The sequence below is a fragment of the Schistocerca piceifrons genome, chromosome 2 (assembly GCF_021461385.2).
Source record: "Schistocerca piceifrons isolate TAMUIC-IGC-003096 chromosome 2, iqSchPice1.1, whole genome shotgun sequence".
In the NCBI taxonomy this organism is placed as follows: domain Eukaryota; kingdom Metazoa; phylum Arthropoda; class Insecta; order Orthoptera; family Acrididae; genus Schistocerca; species Schistocerca piceifrons.
The window spans coordinates 456,520,400-456,538,967 of NC_060139.1; the positions used below are offsets into that span (position 1 = coordinate 456,520,400).

Here is an 18,568-nt window from a genome sequence, read left to right on the forward strand (position 1 = left end):
TCTGACCTTAGTTGTAGTGATCAGAACTCTAATAACAGCATGCATGATAATGTCCATTTATCAGGTAAGATGGTGATGATCATGACGATCACACGACCATCAATTTTTGGAGTTAGAAGATTGAATGCCGCCATCTTTTGTTTGGAGCTGGATAAAGATTGAATGCTGCCATCTTTTGTTTGCAGCTGGACAAGTTGTTCTCTATAGTTACCACATAATGCATTCAGTATTATTTCATAGTTGGTTGCCTGTTCCAGCTGGAATGTACACATAACAATTCCTACTGATATGTGGCTAAGTAAAGCCACCTTATTACTTATCAGTCATTACTTTCGAATCACTAAGCTAAAACTGTCTTTGAATGAAATTGTGATGTTGTCACTTATTCTAGCGGACAGTAGCAATATATGATTATTTGATTTATTGTAATTTCCAACATGAATTTAAGTTGTCTTAGCTTATACTACAGAAGTGGGTGTAAGCAAAATCATGCCATGTGCTCAACTAGGGAAAGAAAATTGGATGTTCATATTTAAATAGTGAACTTACTGCAGCTTGAAATGTCACACACTGTACCAATATAATTTCTACATTATGTAGTCAACTGTTAGTTAAAAATAGTGTATCTCATGAAAGAGTACAGTATTCGAAAAGTGTTGCAGCAGGCCATGTCTGTGTCTACAGATATATCAGGATCTATCCACTCCAGGACATCTGGGAAATCCTGGAAAAACCTGGGGATTTTTTTATCTGGGAGAAATCTGGGAATTTTTCATTGTTATACTTTCCAGTTAAATTTTTGTACTTTTGACTGGTAAGAACTGATAGTTTAACAAAAAATTTTACTTTAGCCTGCCACTGCAGAATAATATTGCAGCAGTAAAACAAATGACAGAATAACACCAAAATAAAACTTAGTTGCAAAGAGAATGTGCCACTTACAATAACAAAACACAGTGTACACCCAAGCATATGCCAACAACAAAATGTGTCAAAGGCTATGCAGTACACCATAACAATGTACTGCTTTCGGCGCGTCTCTCTCATGGGCCTTGTTTTGACGAGTGTGACATCACAACTGTTTACTTTTCTAACAAGGTGCAGGAAAATTTTGCAAATGAAGCTTTGAGAAGCGTTACTTTCAATGTAAATTTCTTTTCATGCAAGGTGAATTATGTTATGTGTGAGAATGAGTGATGAATTTCTTAAATCACGGGGCATTAGGCTCTTATTCAAAACCTGACACTGAGGACTAGTCATCTCACGTAGACAAAGTTTGGGCCGAGTTGACCAGCCATTTATGCCATTATTTTAAATTTTGGCTGGCATGTTTGTGTTTAATGTACCTTAGAGGGTAAGACACACTAAAGACCAAGTTTAAAGGTTAGTTTTTCATGTGTGTTTTAATTTTTTCATAATTTCAAATTACGCAGCAATGAAAGTGCAGAGTGAGTTCTTGAACAATTTCACACACAACTGGCTTTTCTGCGGAGAATTCGAAGTGCTTGATGGGACATATATATTCAGTCAGGTAATCCATGAAACATTTGGTACACAACAGTAAAATTCATAATGGTACTTGCCAGAAATATTCAGCTGCAGCAGTTTAAGCTGTGCTCTAATTCAACTTTTCCTGTTTGTATGTTTGTGTTACATAACAATGATGATGCTATTCGCTGACTACATCACGCATCTTATGCTCTGAATATCCGCTGTCATTGACTGGCAAGATCATGTGGTATGAGTTTTGACTGGCTGACAAAAGTGCTCTTGACTTCAGTGCTTCAGCAACTCCTGTGCTGTATTTGGTGAAATACGAGTTTATACTTTCGTAATACAAAAATATGCAGTGTACATGTTGTCACGCATCAAAACTCTTTCCAAAATGTTGTTTTTGCTGGGTTTCATTTCCTAAAGTGCCAGGAAGTTCTGTGCCGGTGTATAAAACATTCATCGTTCAAAGGATTGATAAGTTTTAGAACTCCGAGGTGAAGTATATTGTCACTTAACATGGAAAAAATGTACTTTCATCCGGATAAATTTGTATTTTCACCTGGAAAAAGCTAATTTTTTTCTTTCTTGGTCTGTGTGTGTGTGTGTGTGTGTGTGTGTGTGTGTGTGTGTGTGTTTTAGACTCCCAAACACATCCTCTTGAAACATGTGCCTAATGGCACTCCCCAAGCGATGGCGTTTGATTTGCTGTTTTCTTCCATGGCAAAGTGCCATTTATTTTCAAAAACATCATTTTTAAATAATAGTTAAACCCATTTTGGGGAATGAGTGTAGAGGAATATTTGGATAATTTATTTGTGTGTTGTTCATCCAACTCTTCTGTCCATAGAACAGCATGTGGAAGATTCACAAATAAACTTGACAAATTAGCAGTTGGCATGGGATCTGTTGTAAAACTGTGGAGCTTGACAAATAAGAAGCTACCTGTTCCAAAGAAACATGTACTGTTACCGTTTCCTGAAGCTGAGACTGACGTAGAGGGAAGTGATGAAGATGCAGATGATCGGTATGTTTCTGGTAATTGAAATTTCATGAGTGATGATCTTTTCTTTTTTTTGGGGGGGGGGGGGGCTGTGGGTGTAACAATGGAGGCCATATTTTTAATCTTTGTATTTGTTACAGACATGAGAGTGACATGGTATCCCTCTTTGGCCACTGTAAACAAGTTCAAGATCTCAGATTTGTAAATGAAGAAAAATCTGAACAGATGCTTCTGTCTGTTTCACATGATGCTACAATGAGATGTTGGACATTAGGGAACAACACCTGTGCAGCAATATACAGGTAATTATTACATCAAATTGTCTTTAACTTTCTGTAAAGTGTTTAAGCAGATAGCAGTCACTCTTCTGTGTAGTGTAACATGCATGCCTTGAACATCTATTTTAAGTCTGGGACTGAGTAATTCTCTGGCGTATTGTTTCTCCCAGAGGTGGCAGTCCTCAAAGATATGCATGGGTCCTCTATGAAGCTTGCAGAGGAGTCGTGGCAGAATGAAACTGTGACACTATTATTTTTTCACAGACAATTTACAGAAAACCAGGAAAAATATGAAAGTTCCAAATGTGGTGTCACCGCCAGACACCACACCTGCGAGGTGGTAGCTTAAATCGGCCGCGGTCCATTTAGTACATGTCGGACCCGCGTGTCACCACTGTGTGATCGCAGACCGAGCGCCACCACAAGGCAGGTCTCGAGATACGGACGAGCACTCGCCCAGTTGTACGGACGACATTGCTAGCGACAATACGGACGAAGCCTTCCTGTCATTTGCCGAGAGACAGTTAGAATAGCCTTCTGCTAAGTCCATGGCTACGACCTAGCAAGGCGCCATTAGCCTTACCTAGTTTGAGAGTTATCGTATAAATGTCTCAAGAAGAACGTTGTAAACCAACAAAGAATAAAGTTAAGTATATTCCAAAGCTACGTATTTTCTTGATAGCAGTCATAACGTATCCTGTTCCAGACTTGACACCAGTCGGCGTGTGTGTACGCGTGCCTTTTGGCTCCCTTCTCAGTGTGGCGTAGCTAGCTTGTTACGCCACAACACCAAATATAATGGTTAATTGAAATTACTGTGATATTGTCACATAACAGAGAAGAAGCCAGTAACAAGATGCTGTAATTATGACTAGTTGTGAATTATCACTCAGTTTAAGGTGCACTGTATCAATAACTAACAATGGATTCGTTTTTTGTATGATGATGCAATTGTTGGTTATTCACTGATTTTATTTATAGCAGTGTATCAGAGAACACTAAATATCAGTGTGCTTGCCAACTGATTTGAATTTCTGAGCGGTTTTCCAATTATTCTAAGCAGATTCTGACTACTCAAAACTGTTATTTGCCGTAATGAAATACACTCACAATATAATTTACATACCAGCAAAGTAGAAATGAATTGCTTTCTTTCGTAGACACTGCTGTTCCAGTGCTGTCTCGTGGGACACAGGCACTTGCGAACACCTGTCAGATCACCTTCAGGCAGATGCAGGTACTGTGGGCTACCCATGAAATAGCCCTATTGCATGCTTTCTGCATGTGTGCCAAGCCGCTTGGCCATATCTGCCCTAGGGCAATACAGTTATGTAGCCTTGGCCAGGCTACCTGAGTGCCTGCACATCAGCTGTTTTGACCACCTGTGTCCATAGGCACCTGATGGTCTGCGGGCATGCACACAAGCTAGAACAGCCTATCATAAACGTTAAATATATTCTTAGGTGAAAGCAAGTTAATTCGACTCAAAAGAATTTTAAGCAAACATCAGTTTGTAATTGGGCATCAACAGCCCAGAAAAATTTCCGATATTTAGAAAACCAAAAGAAGTAGACAGACTACTACAGCTCGATTGCTGCTCAGACCTCTGTCCCAACATATGAGCAGCATCTTGCTACCAGTCCACCATAGTAATATCAAATTCTTAGTTTTACAGAATGCTCTGGTTAACTTTTGGCCATAATTCTGTGGGCAACTTAACTGTATGTGTGGAAGTTCAATAACTGCTTCCAATCCAAAAGGATGGTATTAACATCAACAATTTTTGTAAGAACTGAGTCGTCTCACATACTTCTCCTACTTAAAATGTAGAGTGTCTGCTCTTCTTTCTGAACTGTAGTTGTTTGAATTTATCCAGAGTCCATCAGTACTTAATAAGAGAGAGAGAGGGGGGGGGGGGGGGGGGGGGTTGAAAGTGGGTAGAAAAGCTGATGCTTTTTATCTAAGGATAACAGAGACAAGAGAGGAATAACTGCATTATACCTGAAGCGTCACTGATCCATTAGTAACACATACACAGATAAAATGACTGTAATAGCATATAAAGTTGCATACCTCTCTCCCCTTTATGCTACCTCCAATCCTGAAATTCCCTCCCACCATCTTCACCCTATCTTCCCTTCTCCACCTCCCTCTTTCTTTTCTGTCTGCCATTTTCTTCTATTCCTATTGAGTACACGGGTTAGTGGATAAAAAATTGCATGCATATTGTAGTGAAGTAGGGCTCACATTTTCATTCTTATTTAGATGTTCTGTGACTTCCCTAGATCCCTTCAGGTGAATTTGTTCATCTTGGATGGAGTCATGCCATTTCTCATCCTCATCCAGCTCAACTAGTGCTTTGACTCAAATGACCTCAATGTTAGTGCACAAGCAAGATAGGCAGTAGTTGTAACACTGGATGTACTGTCTGGAGGAAATATTTCAAATCAGCTAATCAGTATTACATGGCTTCCCTAAACTACGAGGGTGGTTCTTTTTATAAAGACATGACCAATTTTCTGTCGCCTCATTGTCCAATCCAAGTTTGTGGTCCCTCTGTAACGAACTTATTGTCTTCACGATATTAATGGAAATCCTATCTACCTACCTACCCACCTACTCAGATAATATGTATTGCTGAATGTACACTCTTCATAAGGTGATCTGTCACCCTGATGCTGTTCATAATATTGGTTACCTTGAATATCTTATTATGGTCACCTTTTTGTTGAGTCTTCATGCAGTGGTCCTGCTGTGCGATGTCATTAATTGCACCATGAAACTTCATCTCCATCTGCAGAGGGTCAAGGGCTTTAAGAGAACTTGTATTCTGTAGCAACTGGCTACAAAACTACATAACCACCCTTTAAAGAATTCTCTGTGTTGTGTTCTAACATTTCTTGTAAACCATTACAACAACGAGTGAGCAGGTCACTCACTCACAACATGCTCATAGCCAATCTGAACATGATAACTTATAGAATGACAGGTAGTAAGTAAGAGAAGTCACAATATAGCTTCTTTTGTTCTGGGGCTAGACCATTGTCGTCAGATCCCTTCTTCTCTTGAGTCCACGGCATCCCCAAAGTGTGACTGCATAGTGTAAAAGACTTCCTTATTGCAAGTAAAGGCGCTCACACATTATCTTGTGACGCGTGGTCTGAGGCTCCTTGCCACGGTTCATGCAGCTTTCCTCTTCAGAGGTTCGAGTCCTTCCTTGGGCATGGGTGTGTGTTGTCCTTAACGTAAGTTAGTATAAGTTAGATTAAGTAGTGTGTAAGCTTAGTGACCAATGACCTTAGCAGTTTGGTCCCATAGGAACTTACCACAAATTTCAAAACATTATCGTGTCTTGTTGATGCACTGTGCTCACATTTCTCCCTTCATATCTACACATACAAGAAGTGTGCACGCAGTGGGCATGATTAAAAATCCAGTTTCTCCATGAAAGTGTTTCATTGGTACAATAGGAAGAAGTTATACTTGTTGCTTATTAAATAACATTGTGTATCACTGCACTACTTACGTACCTTACTTCTTACATTCATTCATTCATTCTATCAGTCAGTGCCCCTCTGACTGCTCTTTGAATTCATCTTCTTTATTATACTCCATTCCCAATGTCTGACTTACACTTATCTTGTACTCTATTTATTTGATTCTGTTTTTCCCTTTAATAAGTCACAATGGTAGATTCTTCCTCAAGTTGTATTTTGCAAGTTGTCTTTTACCAAAGTTAATTTATTATTTGCATGCATCAGCAAAGTGTACTGTCACATAAAGGCAAGCAAAGCTCACACTAGAGTTTAGAAAGATGGAGTTTTCCAACATTCTTTGCCACCTATGTCCTGATCTATTTTTAAGTTCATCAAACAAGAATTTTAGCAGACTAGCTCATTCACACATAACAAATATGACAGAATTAACTAAACAGTAAAAATAATGTGTAATTTATAGAAATACTGAATATCAGTTACTTCTGTTACACAATATTGTTGTTGGTAAAAAACATTGAACACCTACAGCAATTTATCTGTGGTGAAATTGTGCAAGCTATCATAGTTACATGTCTACCTTTCATGGCAATTTGTTTTAGGAGATAATCATAATGCAATGTGTAGTTTTAGTGATGGCCCATTACATGAATCTAATGTGTTTAATTTGTATGTTGTTACTCATCATTTAATACGGCTCAGCATATCCTCTGCAGAACATTTCTCTAATTTTTTTGTTTGTAGATGATTTGGAAATGCTTCATCATCATTCCTTTACTGGATCATTTTGACAATGTTTTTGTCATGTGTTGTGAACCCTCTTCAAAATTTTTACACCACACCATCTGTTAGATAATCCAGCTCACACTAACATCCAACCCTTGCTTGAATGTAAACTTTATAACGACCTATAATGGATAAGTAGCGTTCCATTTCATTGGTTTTATCATATTTTTGACAGCTGAAGGATCCAGGGTATGTGAAAACTTGATTGAACAGCTAACTTACTTCTTCATTGTTTTTAGAAATTAATCTCATTGTTATACTCCAGAATTACTGTTGAGTTATTATTTCTTGTCAAATCAGTTTAGATTGGCTTTCAATATTAGTACAGTTTTGCACGAGGTAATGACGAGTGCCATACAACGTGTGTGTAAAAGAAATAGAATGATACTGCATACTTAAATCAAGAGCTGCAGTTCTCAAGTTCACATCATGTCACAATATGTTAATATTGTGACATGATTATGCTTTTGTGGATATTGAGGTGTTAATGAAGTTCTGGTATACTTAGTATTTGTTTGTTGAGTGCCTCTGATAATGTACCTTCAGATTATTATCTATATATTTACAGAGGACACAACAGACCTATCTGGTCTCTTGATGTAGACTCTCTGGGGATGTTTGCTGTCACGGGATCCAGTGATTATACTGCCAGACTCTGGTCACTTGATAGGACGTATGCTTTGCGTGTGTTCATCGGACATACACAAGATGTTGAGGTAAGTCCACTGCACTTATTTGTGTGTATTATGTCTTCCTCACTTAGCAAACATTTTGTGAGAGAAGTAATAATAACATAACTACATTGTATATAGTTGAGCTGAATAACTCAAACAATGGAAAATCGAGGGTGGAATGTAACAATGTTATGAGAAGGAAAGTTGCTACTCACCATATAGCGGAGATGCTGAGTCGCAGATAGGCACAACAAAAAGATTTTCACTCTTAAAGCGCCTATCTGCGACTCAGCATCTCTGCTATATGATGATCTGAATAACTGTTACACATGTTCTTGCACTTGCCTTTGTGTACAAAATTATAGTTTATATTGTAGTGATTGAAATAGTTGAAAAGTGCTGGCTAAACTTCAGTTAGTGAATTATTATAAAAAATAAAATTTTAAGCATAACAAGACACATTGTTGCTATGTATAAAGTAGTGTTTACTGAAATAATCAATATCGTTTTTAGTGTAGTGAAACCCAAGTGTAACTTATACTCTTTGGAAAGGTCTGTGAGAGTTGTCCCCCACCTACGTTTTGATTGTCCCCAACCTACGTTTTGATTGGTATCCTTTTACCAACTTAATAACTACTTCTGCTGCTCCTGGTTACTCAGATTCACAAATTCGTCAAGTATATGCATCATAAGGTTGATTACAATGATAGTTTTTATGTAAATAAATATTTCACTTTTCAAAACAAAGGCAACTTACTTTTTCCTAATGTTGCTATGTTTCTCATTTTTATTTGGACAGATTTACTTGTGCTTTTACCTGTGTATAATGGCAAACATTTTAGTAGTAAGCACTTGCATACAATACAACAAAGTTGCCAAGATTCTTTCAAATCAATAACGCATTATGATTCACTTAAACATACCATTAGTCAGCCTTTGTCCAGTTCCTGTGTCATACTGAGCCTACGACTTATCTTAGAAGCTAGATTAAGGAAAGGCAAACCTACGTTTCTAGCATTTGTAGACTTAGAGAAAGCTTTTGACAATGTTGACTGGAATACTCTCTTTCAAATTCTGAAGGTGGCAGGGGTAAAATACACGGAGCAAAAAGCTATTTACAATTTGTACAGAAGCCAGATGGCAGTTATGAGTCGAGGGACATCAAAGGGAAGCAGTGGTTGGGAAGGGAGTGAGACAGGGTTGTAGCCTCTCCCCGATGTTATTCAATCTCTATATTGAGCAAGCAGTAAAGGAAACAAAAGAAAAATTCGGAGTAGGTATTAAAATACATGGAGAAGAAATAAAAACTTTGAGGTTCACCGATGACATTGTAATTCTGTCAGAGACAACAAAGGACTTGGAAGAGCAGTTGAACGGAATGGATAGTGTCTTGAAAGGAGGATATAAGATGAACATCAACAAAAGCAAAACGAGGATAATGGAATGTAGTCGAATTAAGTCGGGTGATGCTGAGGGAATTAGATTAGGAAATGAGACCCTTAAAGTAGTAAAGGAGTTTTGCTATTTGGGGAGCAAAATAACTGATGATGGTCGAAGTAGAGAGGATATAAAATGTAGACTGCCAATGGCAAGGAAAGCATTTCTGAAGAAGAGAAATTTGTTAACTTCGAGTACAGATTTAAGTGTTAGGAAGTCGTTTCTGAAAGTGTTTGTATGGAGTGTAACCATGTATGGAAGTGAAACATGGACGATAAATAGTTTGGACAAGAAGAGAATAGAAGCTTTCGAAATGTGGTGCTACAGAAGAATGCTGAAGATTAGATGGGTAGATCACATAACTAATGAGGAAGTATTGAATAGGATGGGAGAGAAGAGAAGTTTGTGGCACAACTTGACTAGAAGACTGGCTTGGTTGGTAGGACATGTCCTGAGGCATCAAGGGATCACCAATTTAGTGTTGGAGGGCAGCGTGGGGGGTAAAAAACGTAAAGGGAGACCAAGAGATGAATACACTAAGCAGATTCAGAAGGATGTAGGTTGCAGTAGGTGCTGGGAGGTGGAGCAGCTTGCACTGGATAGAGTAGCATGGAGAGCTGCATCAAACCAGTCGCAGGACTGAAGACCACAACAACAACAACTGTAGCTTGTAGATATACAGTTGCTGGAGATAGGTTACCCGCAGGTGGATACTGAGTTGATTTAATGATGATTACAAACTGTACCTCCTGAAACTTAGTTGTGAATGAACTTGGTTCCATTGTTAACTGAAGTTGTTGCCTACTTCAGTGACATACTGGATGTTTAAAAAAAAAGTGTGACATATTTATCAAAACTAGAAGACAAGTTCCTGTAATTCTGTGTTCAGAGACCGGTACCTGGTGAGATATGGATTTTACGTATGGTGACTAATGTGCAGTATTTGGTGATGTAGGCTGCCTTACTATAGCAGTTAATTGCACATGCATGAATGGTCATAGCTTGCAGTACATTGATTATAGTGCTGATGTCAGTCGTAGCAGTGCAACAACCTGCTGCATCAGTCAGTTGAGGCTGTTATGTCTGTGCACTACATTAGTAGAATAAGACTAGTGATTTTGTGCACAGTCCATGAACTGTACTGTAAATGGTGGAAAGAAGGCCTCCTATTCCATGAACGAAATGGCAGTCAAGTATTCTTTTATGGGTTAGTCAACAGCAGCAATCTGCAGACCTGTGAGGTGTATACTGAATGACATCCATAATGTGCCATTTCATGTATAAGAATATCCAGCAGGCTATTCCAGGGAATTGCAGGCATTGGATCATTCACAATAAGGATGAAGGGCCCCTGTAGCCTTTCACAGTTTGCATGCCAGAGATAAAGGAGCAGGTATTGCAACATGCACATGGTGATCCTGAAACAAGTGTACAAAGAATTATCAACTTTTCTCTTGTGTGATCAGTTCTGCACAACCAGTTGCTTTATCCCTATTGTATGCAACATTTGCAAGCCATTTGGCCAGTAGACCACCGTTCCTGATTACAGTTCTGCCACTGGTTTCTATAACAGATTGCTGAAAATCTGCTATTCACAACTTGCATTTTATTTTCAAATGAGGCAGGATTTGTGAGAGATGGCATAATAAATTACCACAGTATACACACAAGGGGAGTGCAGATCTTCTAGCAGTCAGGGAACTGGGGCATCAGAATCGCTTTGGTATTAGTATATGAGCAGAGATTGTCAATGATAGACTCATAGGGTCACAAACTGTGCCAAACAGTTCTCCGGTATCTGTATACCACCGATTTCTACATGATGAATTACTAGCACTGTTGAGGAACATTACGCTTGCTGAAAGACAATGAGTGTGGTTTATGCATGAGTAGACACCACACCATTTTGTACAGATTGTACAAGCAGTACCTTACCGCAACATTTCCTGGGTGATAGATTGGTCTAGGAGGTCCAGTAGCATGGCCAGCCCATACACCAGAACAGAATTTGTTGGATTTCTAGCTATGGGTACATTTAAAGGCATTGCTCAATGCATGTGACACCGTCTGAAAGGAGTCAGTGTATTTAAAAGAGTGCATGCTTCAATGCGAAGGAGGGTTAAAAGATGTGTCCGGATGTGTGGTAACCATGTGCAGCATTGCCTATACTGTATCTTTCTATGTAACAGGCAGATGGGAATGAGAAAACAGATTTATCCATGTCCCAACAGGTATTGGTTACTGGACATATCATTAAAGGAACTTTTCATCTAGTTTTGACCAGAACTACATCCTTAAAAAAGAATCCTGTATATAGCGAAATAATTTGATCCAACTGTTAAAAGCCTCACAGTGCCAAATGACCAGTAACTTGACTTCTGATATAGTTGAAGGTATCCAACAGATATACGAAAGAGTTTTAGGATGAAGCAGATATTAAAAGGATGTCTTATTTACCTAAGGCTAAAATGTAAAATGTAGAAAAAATAATTGTAATGAATGTCGTGGTGCTAGAGGGATGCTAGTTACATGATCCATGGGCCACTTTGCAATAGATTGTAGAGACATTGAACAAGTCAGCTCACAGAATATTAGCTTAATTGGTAGTTAAATATCACTGCATGCAATCCATGCACTGATGAGTTCATGTAAGGGTACACAATATCTAGTTATCAACACAAATATATTTGACACACTTTTGCACAAAGTAAGACACAAGTTTCTATGTTAAAACTCTTCTTTGGAATGGGAGAAATTGCCCAGAAGGAACTTCAGCTTAGTTTCAAATTTAATCTGTATGTACTGTCTCCACATGTTCAGTACCACGATTAACTGATTAAAAATTTTTGTTGAAAGAATCAGAGAGAGAGAGAGAGAGAGAGAGAGAGAGAGAGAGAGAGAGAGAGAGAGAGAGATTACACTGCAACAACGTGTGAGTGGCAAATTACGTAACAGTTTCTCACTCTGATGTCTCAAAATACGTTGTTACTTATATATTGTAGATGAACACTTTGGATTTGAGAGGTTTAGCTCTGGAACCAAATAGGATGTGCTTTAGAAACTTTAAAAGTGGGTAAAAATAAGAGGAAGAAGATGAATTGATTGATGATTTAAATTTCAGTATTTAAAACAGGTATCATCATTCCTTTTAATGTTTGTTCCAGTCTGTATCATACCATCCTAGTTGTAAATATATAGCTACTGGATCAACTGACAAAACTGTCAGGTTATGGACTGTGTCAGAGGGAAAGTTGATACGAATATATGCAGGTCATCGAGCAGCAGTCCAAGTTGTGAGATGCAGTCCAAATGGGAAATACATTGCTTCAGCCGGTAAGTCCCTAGTTGACTTTTATTGTTATATAGTAAAATGCAAGGATCATGAAGCAAAAATCAAGTTTAGTTTACATTTGTGTAGAACCATACTATCACTCTTTCTGTATCTTGAGATCAGATTTTGCTGTTCATAGCTGACAGTTACTCCACTATCCGCACTCTGTCAGAGATCTTTGTACCCACACATGCCCCATTAAAGAGAAAGTGTTATTCCTTCATTTCTTGATTTATGGTACATCAGGTTAATCATTTGATTGATTTTTAACATGGTAAGTCAGAGGCAAGTTACATGTCGCTTACAATATTTACATCGTAAAATGTGTGTGACTAATAGTGGATAGTCTGCGACGGCTCACCTGAAGATGACTGGCAGGTGCCCAGTTGAAATATCGTGCGAAGTATTGAAAGACGACCGGCTGCAATCCCGAAATTTGTTTGAACAGTGGATACTATTTGTTTTCTGATGTTTTCCTAACATGATGGATAGAAGATATATTTCCAGCTAATCAGCTTGGTTGATGATTCCATGCCTCTGCACAGTATTTCAATGAAATTTGCTCGCAATAGTGAATAAAAAAATAAGTAAAAATAAGAGAAAGAAGATGAAACAATGGAATCCAGATGGAATGTAACAATATTATGAGAAGGAAAGTTTCTACTCAACATGTAGTGGAGATGCTGAGTCGCAGATAGGCAAAACAAAAAGACTGTCACTGATGAGATCTCCTGAATTGCGAACCCCGCTAGACCCTCATAAATGTATCTTCTGTCAACACTATTGTTAAAACAGATCAAACAGCACATATAGACATGAATATAACAGAGGGAAACATTCCACGTGGGAAAAATATCTCTAAACACAAAGATGATGTGACTTACCAAACGAAATCGCTGGCATGTCGATAGACACACAAACAAACACAAACATACACACAAAATTCAAGCTTTTGCAACCAACGGTTGCTTCGTCAGGAAAGAGGGAAGGAGAGGGAAAGACGAAAGGATGTGGGTTTTAAGGGAGAGGGTAAAGAGTCATTCCAATCCTGGGAGCGGGAAGACTTACCTTAGGGGGGAAAAAGGACAGGTATACACTCGCTCACACCCACATATCCATCTGCACATACACAGATACAAGCAGACATATGTAAACACAAAGAGTTTGGGCAGAGATGTCAGTCGAGGCAAAGATGTTGTTAAATGACAGGTGAGGTATGAGCGGCGGCGACTTGAAATTAGCAGAGGTTGAGGCCTGGTGGGTAACGAGAAGAGAGGATATACTGAAGGGCAAGTTCCCATCTCCGGAGTTCTGACAGGTTGGTGTTAGTGGGAAGTATCCAGATAAACCGGACGATGTAACACTGTGCCAAGATGTGCTGGCCGTGTACCAAGGCACGTTTAGCCACAGGGTGATCCTCATTACCAACAAACACTGTCTGCCTGTGTCCATTCATGCGAATGGACAGTTTGTTGCTGGTCATTCCCACATACAAAGCTTCACAGTGTAGGCAGGTCAGTTGGTAAATCACGTGGGTGCTTTCACACGTGGCTCTGCCTTTGATCGTGTACACCTTCCGGGTTACAGGACTGGAGTAGGTGGTGGTGGTGGGAGGGTGCATGGGACAGGTTTTACATCGGGGGGCGGTTACAAGGGTAGGAGCCAGAGGGTAGGGAAGGTGGTTTGGTGATTTCATAGGGATGAACCAAGAGGTTACGAAGGTTAGGTGGACGGCGGAAAGACACTCTTGGTGGAGTGGGGAGGATTTCATGAGGGATGGATCTCATTTCAGGGCAGGATTTGAGGAAGTCGTATCCCTGCTGGAGAGCCACAATCAGAGTCTGATCCAGTCCCGGAAAGTATCCTGTCACAAGTGGGGCACTTTTGGGGTTCTTCTGTGGGAGGTTCTGGTTTTGAGGGGATGAGGAAGCGGCTCTGGTAATTTGCTTCTGTACCAGGTCGGGAGGGTAGTTACGGGATGTGAAAGCTGTTTTCAGGTTGTTGGTATAATGGTTCAGGGATTCCGGATTGGAGCAAATTCATTTGCCACGAGGACCTAGGCTGTAGGGAAGGGACCGTTTGATGTGGAATGGGTGGCAGCTGTCATAATGGAGGTACTGTTGCTTGTTGGTGGGTTTGATGTGGACGGACGTGTGAAGCTGGCCATTGGACAGATGGAGGCCGACGTCAAGGAAAGTGGCATGGGATTTGGAGTAGGACCAGGTGAATCTGATGGAACCAAAGGAGTTGAGGTTGGAGAGGAAATTCTGGAGTCCTTCTTCACTGTGAGTCCAGATGTTGAAGATGTCATCAATAAATCTGTACCAAACTTTGGGTTGGCAGGCCTGGGTAACCAAGAAGGCTTCCTCTAAGCGACCCATAAATAGGTTGGCGTACGAGGGGGCCATCCTGGTACCCATGGCTTTTCGCTTTAATTGTTGGTATGTCTGACCTTCGAAAGTGCAGAAGTTGTGAGTCAGGATGAAGCTGGCTAAGGTAATGAGGAAAGAGGTTTTAGGTAGGGTGGCAGGTGATCGGCATGAAAGGAAGTGCTCCATCGCAGCGAGGCCCTGGATGTGCGGAATATTTGTGTATAAAGAAGTGGTATCAATGGTTACAAGGATGGTTTCCAGGGGTAACAGATTGCATAAGGATTCCAGGCGTTCAAGAAAGTGGTTGGTGTCTTTGATGAAGGAAGGCCACATCAAACCCACCAACAAGCAACAGTACCTCCATTATGACAGCTGCCACCGATTCCACATGAAACGGTCCCTTCTCTACAGCCTAGGTCTTCGTGGCAAACGAATCTGCTCCAATCCGGAATCCCTGAACCATTACACCAACAACCTGAAAACAGCTTTCGCATCCCGCAACTACCCTCCCGACCTGGTACAGAAGCAAATTACCAGAGCCATTTCCTCATCCCCTCAAACCCAGAACCTCCCACAGAAGAACCCCAAAAGTGCCCCACTTGTGACAGGATACTTTCCGGGACTGGATCAGACTCTGATTGTGGCTCTCCAGCAGGGATACGACTTCCTCAAATCCTGCCCTGAAATGAGATCCATCCTTCATGAAATACTCCCCACTCCACCAAGAGTGTCTTTCCGCCATCCACCTAACCTTCGTAACCTCTTGGTTCATCCCTATGAAATCGCCAAACCACCTTCCCTACCCTCTGGCTCCTACCGTTGTAACTGCCCAGTCCTGCAACCCGGAAGGTGTACACGATCAAAGGCAGAGCCACGTGTGAAAGCACCCACGTGATTTACCAACTGACCTGCCTACACTGTGAAGCTTTGTATGTGGGAATGACCAGCAACAAACTGTTCATTCGCATGAATGGACACAGGCAGATAATGTTTGTTGGTAATGAGGCTCACCCTGTGGCTAAACATGCCTTGGTGCATGGCCAGCACATCTTGGCACAGTGTTACACCGTCCGGGTTATCTGGATACTTCCCACTACCACCAACCTGTTAGAACTCCAGAGATGGGAACTTGCCCTTCAGTATATCCTCTCTTCTCGTTACCCACCAGGCCTCAACCTCTGCTAATTTCAAGTTGCCGCCGCTCATACGTCACCTGTCATTCAACAACATCTTTGCCTCGACTGACACATCCGCCCAAACTCTTTGTCTTTACAAATGTCTGCTTGTGTCTGTGTATGTGCGGATGGATATGTGTGTGTGTGCGTGAGTGTATATCTGTCCTCTTTTCCCCCTAAGGTAAGTGTTTCTGCTCCCGGGATTGGAATGACTCCTTACCCTCTCCCTTAAAACCCACATCCTTTCGTCTTTCCCTCTCCTTCCCTCTTTCCTGACGAAGCAATCGTTGGTTGCGAAAGCTTGAATTTTGTGTGTGTGTGTTTGTGTTTGTTTGTGTGTCTATTGACATGCTAGTGATTTCGTTTGGTAAGTCACATCATCTTTGTTTTTAGATATAGTACATATAGACAAAAATATTGTGGATAAAATCAACCAAAATTATGCTATAGTTAGAAATTGGAGCAGTTGTGACCTATATAACAACACATATACTCCAACACACTCTTTTTCTATTATAAACCCATTATATAGTTGTCTTGGCAGCCATGGTTCTTACATGCAGTGTTAGACTTGTGTATGGTATGAGATTTTTAAATCCAATTTTATACATCTAGGATTACTTGTGACACAAGCAAAACTACATGGGGAATGTATATCAGTTTAAAGGTTCGCAGACAATGTTGCCATTCTTTCTGAAGCCACAGATAACTTGAACTATTAATTGGAGTGGCAGGCTGTGTAGCACTAAATTTGAACTAAGTTGAACATTAAAACCAAAGAGATTAAGAACAATCATCCTACACTTTCTTCTTCTAAGGTGGACCCACAAATCATGGAGTGATGTGTTGAAGTGGTTAGCAAACTAGACTCGCTGTTGGGAGGATGATGGTTCCAATCCCTGTCCAACAATTAGGTAGGAGCAGATAAGGATTAGAGTACTTGAAAAAGATAATTGAGGAGATTGACTGTAGTAGGTACTTAGATATAAAAAGGATTACTGCAGAATAGGGAAGAAACAAGCCAAACTAAGTAAAGAGGAGGATTATCATGATACTACAATAAAAAAAAAAAAAACCTCTGTCCAATTGCTGTTACTAGTTATGCATTATAAGCATAACATTACGTTACCTTTGATACTGAACATGAGTTACTGGCTGTGTTGAATGAGGTTTCCCTGCAGCTGTACCAAGAGCTTAGTAAACCAATCTATAAAAGTACAGTTGCAAACCAGGATAATTGCCAACATTACATCTTGTACCAGTGTCATACAATTAGTAAAATTATAAAAGTCTTTCTGCTTACATGAAGTAGCAATATCTACAAAACAGTAAAGTTGACACCTGAAATTGAAACGTGTTACTGTAAAACTTAGTATAGACTAATTTTTGTGTGGTAGGCCTAGAAATCCTAAGACAGTTACGTAATGTATTTATTTGCAACTGTAACATTAATGACACTTCTATTGAACATACGTAAACACACACACACACACACACACACACACACACACACACACACACACACAAAAGAAACTATTATTTGAAAACAATTAACATCATGATGTTATATTATTGAAAACAATTAACTTCATGAGAATATTACCACCCATTAATAAAATACAAAATTTAAAGTCCTATTGTTTCGCCAGGATTCAGTTTTTGGCAGTAAAGTTCTTCAGCGAACTCTACAGTGAAATGCATATAAAGAGCACCATAGTCCCATCTATGTGACACAAACCTGCATCCAGTGTTTGAGTTAATCCATCCAGCTGAAAGGAAGTTCTGAAGTACTAATCTTTTAAAGAATGAATAGATAAAATTCTGTCATGGTTAATCATCAGGGTATCACACAAAAAGTAGTGATGAACTGTCATGGCCACACACAGAAAAGCATTTTAGGTTAAAAAAATTGTACGTTCATATACTTCAAAGGCCTCAAAGACTGTGGGGATAATATTGTTGCACATAATTATCTCATTTAAGCAACTACTCAATTGAGTAGACAGATTGTGGAGATTTGTACAGTATTCGTTGTTGTAGTCTCCTAGTCTACATTTACATCTCCTACTAATGATGAGAAGCTACATATTGATATCTACATGTATACTATGCAAACCACTATGAGATGTATAGTACAGGGTACGTTCCATTGTACCAGTGATTAGGGTTTCATTCTTTTCCATTCATGTTTGGAGTGTGGGAAGAAGGATCTTTGAATATCTCTGTACATGCGATAATTAGTCTAACCTTATCCTCTCGATAGTTACATGAGTGATATGTAGGGGGTTGTAGTACCGTATTTACTCGAATCTAAGCCGCGCTCAAATCTAAGCCGCACCTGAAAAGTGAGACTCGAAATAAAGGAAAAAAAATTTCCCGAATCTAAGTCGCACCTGAAAAGTGAGACTCGAAATAAAGGAAAAAAAATTTCCCGAATCTAAGTCGCACCTGTAATTTTAGACTCGAAATTCAAGGGGAGAGAAAAGTTTTAGGCCGCACCTCCAAATCAAAACAAAGTTGGTCCATT

General features: G+C 39.8%; 1 protein-coding gene across 1 annotated transcript in view; it reads left to right on the top strand.

Annotated features, from left to right (window-relative positions):
• Positions 1–18,568, top strand: part of LOC124776342 (TAF5-like RNA polymerase II p300/CBP-associated factor-associated factor 65 kDa subunit 5L) — a 152,426-nt gene that overhangs the window by 117,245 nt on the left and 16,613 nt on the right. The window contains exons 7-10 of the mRNA XM_047251291.1: positions 2,342–2,518; positions 2,635–2,796; positions 7,621–7,768; positions 12,328–12,496. Coding sequence (XP_047107247.1) covers positions 2,342–2,518; positions 2,635–2,796; positions 7,621–7,768; positions 12,328–12,496 — 656 coding nt within the window. The remainder of the gene's footprint in view (positions 1–2,341; positions 2,519–2,634; positions 2,797–7,620; positions 7,769–12,327; positions 12,497–18,568) is intronic.